At 42.1% G+C, this 11,927-nt stretch overlaps 1 protein-coding gene across 1 annotated transcript in view; it reads right to left on the bottom strand.

Moving 5' to 3' along the window:
* LOC115653267 (endoplasmic reticulum aminopeptidase 2-like) overlaps nucleotides 1-10,363 on the bottom strand; it is a 38,869-nt gene extending 28,506 nt beyond the window's left edge. The window contains 5 exon segments of the mRNA XM_030566256.1: nucleotides 4,324-4,444; nucleotides 4,834-4,968; nucleotides 6,250-6,388; nucleotides 8,580-9,252; nucleotides 10,213-10,363. Coding sequence (XP_030422116.1) covers nucleotides 4,324-4,444; nucleotides 4,834-4,968; nucleotides 6,250-6,388; nucleotides 8,580-9,103 — 919 coding nt within the window. The 5' untranslated portion in view covers nucleotides 9,104-9,252; nucleotides 10,213-10,363.
* Nucleotides 10,364-11,927: the final 1,564 nt, after the last annotated feature.

Genomic DNA, 11,927 nt, shown 5'->3' on the forward strand with positions numbered 1-11,927 from the left:
GATGAGCTCTTTCACTGCGGGTTACTGCCATTATTTCTGTGAACATCTCCTCCCGTGTCCTCTTCTTCCTCAGCCTCCTTATCTGACCTATCCTTCGGACAGGAGAAGGGAGGCTGGAGAAATGTGCAGCTGCGTGTGTGGGGGAAATGAGTGATAGAAGGATCATAAGAGACACATTTCACAGAACAATGGTTATACTCTTTCACAGTGAACTAGACTATTCACCGTACGTAGCACATGTCACTTCACTACAAGGTCGCCTTAGGATTCTTTTAGTATTTAGTGCTTGCGGCTGTGGAGTCAGAGATCAACACAGACACAGGTCAGGGGAGTACAAAAAACCTTGCTGGAGGACATGGTAAGTCAAATGGCAGTGAACCGTGCAACCTCTTTTATTACCCTGTACCCCTGGCTATTAACAGGTAGCATTCACGCTTGGCAGCCAAACTGCTAAAAAGCAAAACTCTGGCTTCTTCTCTTATGCCATCAGAAAGGTTCAGCACTAGAGGAAAATTGTGAATGGCTCCCCTCCCCCCATCTGCATCTCTGCTGTACTGGCAGGTCACTTTACTGCCTCCCCCCTCCACCCTCTGCCTTTTGGCAATTAGCAGCGATAATTTCTGCTGCCCAAATGCTAAAAAGCTCAGCGCCATTAGAGACACCTCCCCGTAGGAATTTGCAGGTTTTTACCATCCCCCACATGGCTAACTGCTAGGAAAGGTTTTTTATTAAAGGAGCAAGAAAGCAGAAACGAAGAAATGGTCATCTCTGTCCCCTTAATAAAGTACATTAATTTTTAACAGGTGACCATGAACGATATCACTCTCCTGAGGATAACAGAAAGAGAAAAAGAAATTATGCTCCTTGAATGCCAGCAATCCCCAGGGCCATTCGCAGCTAGGCTTTGTCATGCAATGATACCCGATTACGTGCTCCAGGCATGGCGTGGTAAAGTTTCGTACCATGGTGGACGGAATAAGGCTGCCCTGCCCAGAAACCTTCTGCAAAGGCTATTGGGGTACCTCCAGGAGTTCTTCATAGAGATGTCCCTGGAGGATTTCCACTCCATCCCCAGACATGTTAACAGACTTTTCCAGTAACTTTAATGCCAGCTACTGCATGCAAGCCCTCATGGCAAATCAATCATTAAAAAACGGTTGCTTTTAAACTATGGTTTTTATTTTAAAAAGTACACTCACCAGAGGACGCTTCCATGGCTTCATTGTCTGTGCTACTGGCTTGAGAGGGCTGGGAGGGTACTTCTGTCAGGGTGAGGAAAAGATCCTGGCTGTTGGGGGGAATGGAGTGCTGTGTGGTCTCTGCCATCTCGTCCTCCTCCGGTTCCTCCTCCACATCTTCGCCGTCCGCAAAATCATCAGCAGTGGCTGAGATTACTACCCCCACCTCTGAATCCACAGACAAGGGGGGGGGCTTGTTGTGGCGCAGTTACCTAAAATTGCATGAAGCTCCGCGTAGAAGCGGCATGTTTTGGGGCCAGATCCGGATCTGCCCTTTGCTGCTTTGGTCTTCTGGTACGCTTGTCTGAGCTCCTTCACTTTAACTCTGCACTGCACCGAGTCTCTGCTATGTCCTCTCTGCCTCATGGCATTAGAAATCTTTTGAAAAGTTTTCTCATTTTGTCTACTGGAACGCAGTTCTGATAGCACAGACTCTTCTCCCCATACAGCTATCAGATCCAATAACTCCGGTGTGTTCCACGCTGGAGCTCTTTTCCTATTCTCAGGAGACTGCATTGTTACCTGTGCTGCTGAGAGCTCCACGCTGGCCAAACAGGAAATGCAATTCAAAAGTTCCCGGGGCTTTTCCTGTGTACCTGGCCAGCAGTAGAGTTCCTTTAGCTGTCTAGAGCGGCCACTGGTGCACTGTGGGATACTTCCCGGAGGCCATTAACTTCGACTTCCATCCACACTAGCCCAAAATTGATTTTGTAAAATCGAGTTTAGGGTTACTCCTTTCGTTTAGCTGGAGTACAGAAATCGATTTTAAGACCCCTTAAAATCGATTTTAAGTGCCTTGTAGTGTGGACGGTTACAGCGTTAAATCGATTTAACGCTGTTTAAATCGATTTAACGCTCTAGTGTGGACCTGGCCATAGCTTAGGCTGACTTACTGCGGTCTCTATGGGAGACACTCTCCCATCAATTTACCTTACTCCTCTCATTCCAGTGGAGTACCAAAGTCACTCTTCAACTTAGCAGGTCTTTACTAGACCCGCTAAATCGACCCCGGTGCATCGATCGCAGCAGCGCCAATCCCACAGTAGTGTAGACACAGCCTTTGATTCTGAGTGTGTTACCTATATGAAATGCAAATGTCTTACCATCAACCCTATGAATCCTGGTTACATTTGCACATTCAGGTGATCCTTTCTAGCTAAGCAATCAAGTTGGCAAATGTACTATGTCATCCTATAGCTCCCATAGTAAACAATTTTGTAAAATGTAATGTTACGAGTTAATTTTTCTATTTAGATTGGCTTGTCTTATATGAAATACTGCACATCTTATATGAGAGGGAGTGACTTGCTCAAAAAACAAACAAACCCCTCTTCTAAAAGTTATGAGATTTCCAGGAAGGAAAGGAAAACCAAAAATTTAATGGAAGAGTATTATCTGCAGAAGGAAGATTATTTGCCAAGGATGAATGATCTGCTTCTTGCCAAGCCAGTACCATGAACCATGAGCTTTTAATATTTATTATCTCATTTGCAAGCTAGTTCCATATTTGATCTGGGCATTAAAAAGGTCCATTACAACGAAGCTTTTCAGCTAACACTACTCCTAGTAAAAAGCTAAATAAAGGCTGCCCTTGTTCTGAGCACTTCTGCTGTTGTTGCTGCTGAATCTCTTTGGTCTGCCTCTCTCCCTGCTGCTTTGCTCTCATTGCTCTGCAGAGTTGTTTTCTGTCTCCATATCTCCAGCAGATGAGGAGAGGATGAGAACCCTCATGAGTCTTGTTCTTCTGTAATTTTTCAATAACCGTGTTGACAGAAATTTAATTCTGTGAGAGTTCATTATTTACTTGATTTCAGTATAGTTTTCCCCTTGGAATATCTAATTTTGATTCAAAGGCGCGTTTGACTGAAGTCCAATAGTCTTTTTTTTTAAAACGAAAAAACAAAAAAAACCCTATTTTTAATTATGAAGGAGCACAACAGATCTGAAATGCTAAGAAAAACCTAACTATCAACAGTAGATTTTGTGGTCACAAAGGACTCCTGACCAGGGCTGTGGATCAATCAAAGAAGAGAATGACCCCAGAAAATCTCTCTCAGGTTTTACAGGGAGCTCAGTATAATTCTAGAAACCTCTTTTCCAATGGTCCCCAAATTGTGGGGCGCACTTCCCTGGGGGGCACAGAGGAACATCCAGGGAGGTGCAGTGGGGCCATGGCCAGTCCCCACGGGGTAGGGGAGTGAGCGCCACCCAGCACCGCTCTGACTCCACCCCCAGCCTCCGTCTGCAGCTGCTGCCTTGGCCCCTGCTCCTGGCCGCAGCTTGGCTGTAGGCCACTGGCTCCCACTCTTGGCTGCTGGCCCCAGCCTGGCCACGACTCTGCTACTGGCCTGAAGGGGAACAGGCACATTCCATTATGGGGAAGGGAGAGGGTGAGAGGAAAAGTTTGGGCACCACTGCTCTATTCTCAAGAATAAGCATTTGCAGGATTGGGCACACACTTGTGTACTTAGCAAGGCTCTGTACCTTGATTTAAGAAGTTGCCATAACTGAGGATATAACAGGAGGATTTTTAAAATACAGTACAAATTCGATTAGCCAAACTTCAATTACTGGAAACTCCTAGTTAACTGAAACAGGAGCCAATGCACTATAGTTTATTAATTACACTGAAAATTCCCTCGATTATCTAAATCTATTCATTTGCCTTCCAGGGCATTCAGATAAACGAGATTATGCTGTAGTGGAATCTCAGGTGCTCCAAGCCCTTTCAGTTGCTCCATTATTTCAAGAGGATAACTTCCCACTCCAATATCCTGCATGAGTCTCGTATTTGATTGTTCTCACATAGTTAATTAAAGACTTTCGGGTTTATCCAAGGTATAGGTCAGAGGACAGAATTTTGCCCTTATAAGGAGAAAACATTTTGATTTCAGCTAAACTATGGAGAAGCCTATAACCACTCTACTGCAAAATGTAAGCTTTCATATAACATGTTGGCTTTTCTTAGCTAGAATAAAATTTCAAATTTCTCACTTAGTTTTGTGTGAGAAAGGAGAAATTAAACAGAAATTCTGTGACTGAAAGAGATATATAAGAACTGTACCAATATTGATGTTTGACTTACCCAGTTTTGGTAAGGGAAAGCTAATATCAAAGTTCTTCTCATAAAATTCCAGTAGTTTCACTGCTGCTTCTAAGGCATAATGTGTCTGGCTCCATTTGTCAGGTGATGCGTAGATGGATACCTGTGAAAATTGATTACAACAGTGATTCCTAAACTTCTTCATTTTATAGATCAATTGTTAAGATAAGGATCATGTTTGGATCAATTCCCCTCCCATCCTTAATCACATACTTTCTCTGCAGCAACTCCAGGACTTGGTACCAAGCAAAAGTTTTATTATAAATGCTATTAGGCAGAAAAAGTGGAAATTAACTTGCTTTAATGCAATAAGTGTAGCTGTTTGGTTACACTGACTCATTTGTAACTGTGTTGTCTATTTCCTTTTCCTGCGTATATGATTTCACATTTTAAGTCTCTCTCCTCATTGCCTGCAAACCTCACCGCTCTAATACAAAAATGTCAAGCCCTCAAATAACCTCAGTTATCGGCCATGCTGAAACCTGAACTCACCTTGATTCCAGATGATGTTGTGGCCTGCACAGACTTAAAATCACAAACTATGTAGGCTACAAGGTAAGTGCTCATTTTCACAGTCACATCAAAATGATCTTCCAACAGGCCTCCTTCAAGTTCAATTGTTTTAATCTGCAAATTGGAAAAAAAAAGCAATGTTCTTCCATTAAAACGTCCCACAAACCAATAGATTGATACTGTGAGTAACCTATTGAACAGATGGCAGACCAAAATCAACCCAGGGTTTAATAAAGTTATACCAGGAAAAATTATTCATTATTTGCATGCTGGCAGCAGCAACAGTGTGCTAGAGCCTGCCCATACAAATATGATGATAAAGTCCCTGCGCTGAGGAGCTTAAAATTGTGGGCCCGATCCTGAACAGGATAGTCTTTCCTCTTAAAGGGTAGTGATGGCCTAGAGCCAGTCAACTCTGTTCCAAGGCTTGGCCCTTTTAAAAGCAAGCCTGTTGGCACACCTCCTGAGTGATCTGAGGAACTGTAGTCCTGCAAGGTCATGTGACAGCCAGGAGACCCACTGCTGGATATTAGGGAAACATATGGCTTGGCTTAGCTTAGAAAGCTGAGAGACCTGCAAAGAGAGGGAGCCCACTGTGGGAAAGCCCGAGGAGGAAAGCGCTGTAAGGGACTGTGAAGCCTAGGAGGGAAGAATATAAGGAGAATGGGCTATAAGGATGGTGATGCCCTGGTAAAGGGCTGGAAGGAACTATTGACCCTGGGGAACGAGGGCTGAACAATGTAAAGCTCAGCTGTTATTTTATATTAAGAAACCAGATACCCAAAAAGATGAGTTGATAAAAAGGCTCCAGTTGTGGGCATCTGATTGACTAAGGAAGAAGGTAAACTAAGACAGTCGACAAGCCCAATGCCAAACTGGGTACACTGCTGCTACACTTACTAAGTGCTTAGCTATACACATATGAATAGTCCCATTGACTTCAACAGAACTATGCACGTTCATGTAGTTGACCAAATCCATAAGGATTTGCAGCACCAGGTTGTCTTTGGTCTACAGTGCATTCTGTTTTACACAGGGCTGACCTAAAATTTTCTTTCACAATCTTTTTTCCTAAGAAAAATTGAATTTTTGACAAATATTTTCATGGAAAGGGTCTGCTTTCCTCAAAAAAAGTTTTGATATTTCTCATCAGAAAATTGGAAAACTGAAAACTATTAACAGTTTCAATCAGGGAGTTTTGTTTTTTGGATAAACATTTGATATTTTCTCCTGAAAATAGCAACAAAAAACTTTTTTTTTTTCATTTTTATCCAAATTTTCAGCAGGAAAAAACATTTCCTGAACAGAACTTCAGTCAATCAAAAATAAGAATTAGAAACTGAACATTAAGAGCTGTTATCTGACTACATCATCAATCCTTTAACAAAATCATACCTTTGGCATGTTGGATAATGCAATGTGTTTTCTTTCTCTCCTTATCATGATGGCAAAGTTGGCTTTGAAAGATGGTTCATCGAAGCATGGAAAAGCCATTCTTGCTGAGGTAGGCTCAAAATCTGTAGTAGCTATTATCCTGTGAGACATGACATACAGAAACAAATTCATCCAAGTTAAACATGAAATCAAGAATGACACTAATTTTGTATCTTAGCCTGCAACAGGTTTAGACTGTGATATAGCAAGTGTTATAAGAATAGAGTTTCTAAACAGTGCTTTTATGCTTTTTTATTTGTTCAAATATGGCTCAAATACCAGTAAAAATTATAGATTTTCTTGAATGTTTTGGGATCTCTGCCCACTTTGTTCCAATGTCAGTACCCAATTGCACATTATCACTTGAAATCCATTTGTTACCCAGAAGGAAAAATAATAGATGCTCGTGTCGTGGGGGGAAAATGTATACTGCAGGCACCATGACTATTTTACAGAATTGACCAGCTGATAGATGTAACTTTAAATAATTTAGTTCTAAACTTCTTGATCTGAAAATCACAAGTGCTGACTCTTTGGTTGCCCTGGGCTGGAGCACCCACAGAAAAAAATAGTGGGTGCTCAGTACCCACCAGCCACCCGCCGATCAGCTGTTTGGCGATGGGCAGGAGGCGCTGGGGAGGAGGGGGCAGAGCATGGGCAGAGTGAGGTAGAATGAGAGTGGAGCCTTGTGGCAGAGCAGGAGTGGAGCAACTACCTGGAAAAATGAAAGTCAGCCCCTGTGCTGACAACAGTCACATGATTACATTCAGTTGGGAATGTTCATCATCAGATTTGTGACTTGTTTTATAAATTAACACATTCAACTGAGGAGACCTTTGACACTGAATGAATGTGCTTTGTGACTCACAGATAAAGATAATAATTCTGGCACTCATACAAACTAAATCAAAGCACTTGTTTAAAAAACACATGAATTGTGTTTTGTTGAAAAAGGATGGACCTGAGCGTGTGCTTACCTGTTTTGCTCAATAATGGGTCTCAACAAGGGAGCCCCATAGGCAGAGTTTCTGAACCAAGGAGGCCTGTTGTAATAATGGGGTCTACAAATTTATCACAATTGTGAGAAGTGAGTGAAAGTTCATAAAATGTCATGATATCCATGATAGCCACTTCTACTTTTGTGGCTAAATTTTGACCACCACCTGGGATATAAGACTCTTCCCCACAAGTCCTTTTCCTTCCCCACTTTTGCCTTCATCTAGTAAGAGTCTGGTTTAGCCAGCCTAGATTGTATATCTTGCAGTGCTGCTTGTAAGCAAAAAGGCTACTAAAAACAATACACCTGAATGGTGCTGGTACCTTCGGGTACAAGTCAGCCCCCCTCCTCCTGTCCCAGGGCTTGGCACAAAAGCAGCTGCAAACTCCGCTCTGCTGGCCGCCGCCACCTTGGTGCGCAGAGTAGGGTGCAGAGTGAGTGCCTCCAGGAGTCATAGTGCCTCTCACTGCTTGGCATAGTGAGGTGGCAGCAACTGGCTGAGGCGAGGCATGCAGACGCCTCTCACCACGCAGAACATATGTATCGCAACCCCCCATTTGGGAAATGCTGATCTAAGCCATCAAATATAAGTGAAGCCCTCAACATGGAATCAAAAGCTATACAAGGTACTACAAGACTTCTCAGCTATCATTTTTATCCATCACATTTCCATTGAATTTTTGGGCTTTCCCCATCAGTCACAGATGAGCACCTCTTGCTCCCCAGCGTATAGTCCTTTGAGGCACCACATAACAGCTACCGTCCTTCCTCTGACCCAAGAGAACAGAACCGGACTCCCTTCAGAGCACAGCAGCAGCACTCCTAATTGGGCCAGCAGGGTTCCTGCTGAACAGAGCAAGGCACACCATGCCCCAAGCCCAACGGAAGAGAAGAACCCCATACTGCTCTTTGTTCAGGGAGCTAATTCCCCCCAGACTGATTTTGCACAGATCCCACTGAGCCTTCTGCTTTTTAGTTAGCATTTTCATTGAAAGTTTCATACACAGAAAGTTGGGGCTAATCACTTTGCTTTCATATAGGTCACATCCCAGGAAAACATACAATTACCATTAACAGTGATATAAGGCAAAAATAAAATCTTGAGGTCAGGGCATAAGTACCTATAAAACTTTATTCAGTGTAGCTGTAGCTGTGTCAATCCCAAGATATTTGAGACCTGAAGAAGAGCTCTATGTGGCTTGAAAGTGTCTCTCTCACCACCAGAAGTTGGTCCAATAAAAGATATTACCTCACCCACCTTGTCACTCCAGAAAACTTCAAAGAGACTCCTTACCTTGTTTCCCCATCATGAGTTTTGTAAGTACTTTTGTAAAATCCATCAAAGCCATCTGCCAGTCTTCCATGAAACTCTATGACAACCAGGAACCTCTGGCCAGCTGTTAATACTTCAGGAGCCTGCAGGGCAATTTGCTCATGTGCAGGATGTTCTAAAACTTGAAGCTGTGTTCCTGGTTCACTGGACCCCAAGTCATCTTTGGGCAGAAGAACTGCACTGGTGATTTCAAGGCCTTTGCTATGCAAGACGATAAATCTAGTATTCTCTCTCACAAAGATTTCTATCCTCTCCAGTCCAGTAAATTGTACAGTAGTAAGATTAGGGTGAACACTGAGGTCATATTGGATTGGGACTACCATATCAGGAAGCCTCATCTTATTCCAAGGAAATAGCTTGCCATTGGTAGGGGAAGTTACATTGTTTTTACCTGTTTGATGTTTAAATCCGTAAACTCCCAGAGAATAAATGTGTAATAGCTGCAACACTAACACCAATGAACATAATCTACAGAGACTAGCCATTGCAAATGCGTGTATCGAAAGATCCGCTCTAGAACAAAAGAAAAAACTGTAGCTTCTTCTGGCTAAAATTTCCAGGTCTTGAAAATATTGTTTGCTTAGTATGCATCACACACTGGCAGTAATGTAGTTTTCCATTAATGAAATATCATCTAGAGAAAAATAAAACAGGTGTCTTAACTGTAAGAAAAGTCAGAGCCTCACTTGTTAAATCTTTAGTTGTAATAATCAAGCTTCCTGCATAAAAAACAGACAATGAAGGCTCAGTTTACACATATTTAAATGTTTAAAATGGCAAGAGGTACTTGAAACTCTATGGGTGTATCTACATTTTAATAAAAAACCCACCAGTCATCTGGGTCAGCTGCCTCAAGCTCTAGAGGCTCATCTGCAGGGCTATAAAATTGCAGTGTAGACGTTTGGGCTTAGGCTGGAGGACAGAACTTGGCTTCCAGCCCAAACCTGAAAGTCTACCCTGTAATTGTATAGCCCCGCAGCCCAAACCCTGTGGGCCCAAGCCAGCTGACCCAGGCCAGCCACAGCTGTGACCCGGGCCTTTTATCACACTGTGGATGTACCCTATGTGCCTCAGACAATTTTTTGAAAATACAATAAAGCCCTATCCCTGCAGAGACTATTCATGTGCTTGAAATTAAACATGTGCTTAAGTACCTTGCTGAATTGCAGCATAGATCAACATATCAAAATAAATATACTGTAGGGTTAATGTTTATATAAAAAAAAGATGTAGCAAGAAAAAATAATTATTCTCCACTTTCCCTAAGCACCCTTGATACTTGCCTCATTGTCAGCTTTCTTAAAAATCTATACCTCACAGCAGGCCCTGAAGGACAGCAGACCTGGAGGAAAAATTCTGCATTTGTCTGAGATTATGATATTTGCAGAGGACAAGAGGAAGACTTCAACTCCCACATCTATTTCCTCTTAACCTGGAGTCAGGACTTGTGGAATAAGGTACTCACAGCACTGTGTCATTTCTCACAGCAAGTCTTTATTTAGTGGTGTAATTGTAGCAGCTGCATTCTGGACAGCTATGCAGCTGCTAAAATGGTCATTGGTACCTGTCTATAAGATTACCTCACTCTTCTTACCAAATCATTCCCTTGTCCACTGTATCAAGGTTATAGCAGAGGTGTGAATGGGGCCAATTTGCTCAGGGGCAGAGGGCTCAAGCAAGGTTCTCTGCTCCCTTACTTGCCTACTAAACCACATGAACTATCTAGACAGTGGAGCACCCCCATAAAAGTTAAGAAAGCTCAAAAGAGAATAAGAGAGCTGTGCAAATGAATCTCCTAAAACAAGATTGTAATAAAAACTGCACATTAATTTTTTTAAATAATTCATTTATATTAGTTTAAGTAAAAAACAGGTCAAAAAGAAATTTTAAAGCATTGAAAGTGGAATATTTATCTGTGGTATATATACACCATGTTGTTTAAAGGATGGCTGACAAATGTACTGAAAATAATTAGGAGCAGAAAGCCATGACAGGTAGTTTCTACTAACAAAGCTTCTTCCGCAAGCACAGAATGAATCCTCCTCCCCATGCACAGCCTCCCCTTTCAGTGCTGTTCGCTTACATGATCCAGGGCATGTTCCTGTCTGATCACATCTTTTCTGCAAAAACAACTTTAGATTTTTTTTAAAGCAAACACACGGAGACCTCTGTATATTACGATCTCCCATTTGCTTCTGCAGCCTTGAATTGCGCTGCTTTTATTTTCACTTTTGTTTTCACTCGGAGGCAGCAACCAGGGGGTTTCCGAAGTTTGTTCACCAAATACAGCTCATGACAATCATTTATCACACTAAGTCAAAGCAAGCTGTGTGCGCCCATCTTACTATCTTGTGTGGTTTAATAGCACAGAATCCTTCACAATAACCAATGGTGCCAAAACTCTTTTGAGTGGGACAGAAAATTATAATACCAGAGTGAATCTATAATAAAGCCTAGACTGATAGCAGCCACCGATCATAAGCTTATGACAGAACAATCAAAAACAACCTTCAGTTATAACTGATTTACTGTTCTCATTTATTTCCAAGGGGTTTTCCAGTCGGTGGAAAACTAATCCAGATAATCGGAACCATTTGATCTGGGAAGCTGGTTTTCACATGTCACAAACAGGCAAGTATGTTATTTTCTTTTTTGTTACTGTATGGCAGAGCTTTTATTTCAAGAATTCAGTAGCCCATAATGACTGACTTGAAAATAAAGCATCTATTCTGCAATCAAAATTAACTCCCCAGTATTTCACAGTCTAGCAGCTGCAAAGCAAAAAAAAAAAAACAAAAAAACCCCAAAACAGACTGAATTTATTTATTTATTGAACAACAAATTCAAATTTGTACAAAAAGAATGACACCTCCCTTGCCTCAGGGATTTTCAGTCCACAGGCACAGTTCTAAAGGTTTCTGAGTTCTACAAAAACAAACAAAAAAGAAAAGCAAAAGTGCTATTGATCAACAAAGGGTGTTGACTCAGTCGTTATTCCCAAAGCCTTCTGCATAGCAAATGCACACCACTCCACACTGTGAGCCACTCTTATGGCTGAGCTGAGTGTAATCTGAGGTAATACATGGCCAGGATGGAAGGGTGCAATCTAGGGAATGCAAATGATGTGAATAGTGGGTATTTTAAAGAGTTTTCCAGGCACTCCTACTGCCAGACAGCAATAGGGGCTAGTAGTGGCAGCCCTGGAACCAGTCACTGCCACAGAAATGCTTCCAAAGCTTCTCTCTCAGGTACAGGAGATCAGTTATAATTGATTGATATATAAGAGACACAGTTTTCGATGCACTGATC

Source organism: Gopherus evgoodei, chromosome 6, assembly GCF_007399415.2.
Source record: "Gopherus evgoodei ecotype Sinaloan lineage chromosome 6, rGopEvg1_v1.p, whole genome shotgun sequence".
Classification (NCBI taxonomy): Eukaryota; Metazoa; Chordata; order Testudines; family Testudinidae; genus Gopherus; species Gopherus evgoodei.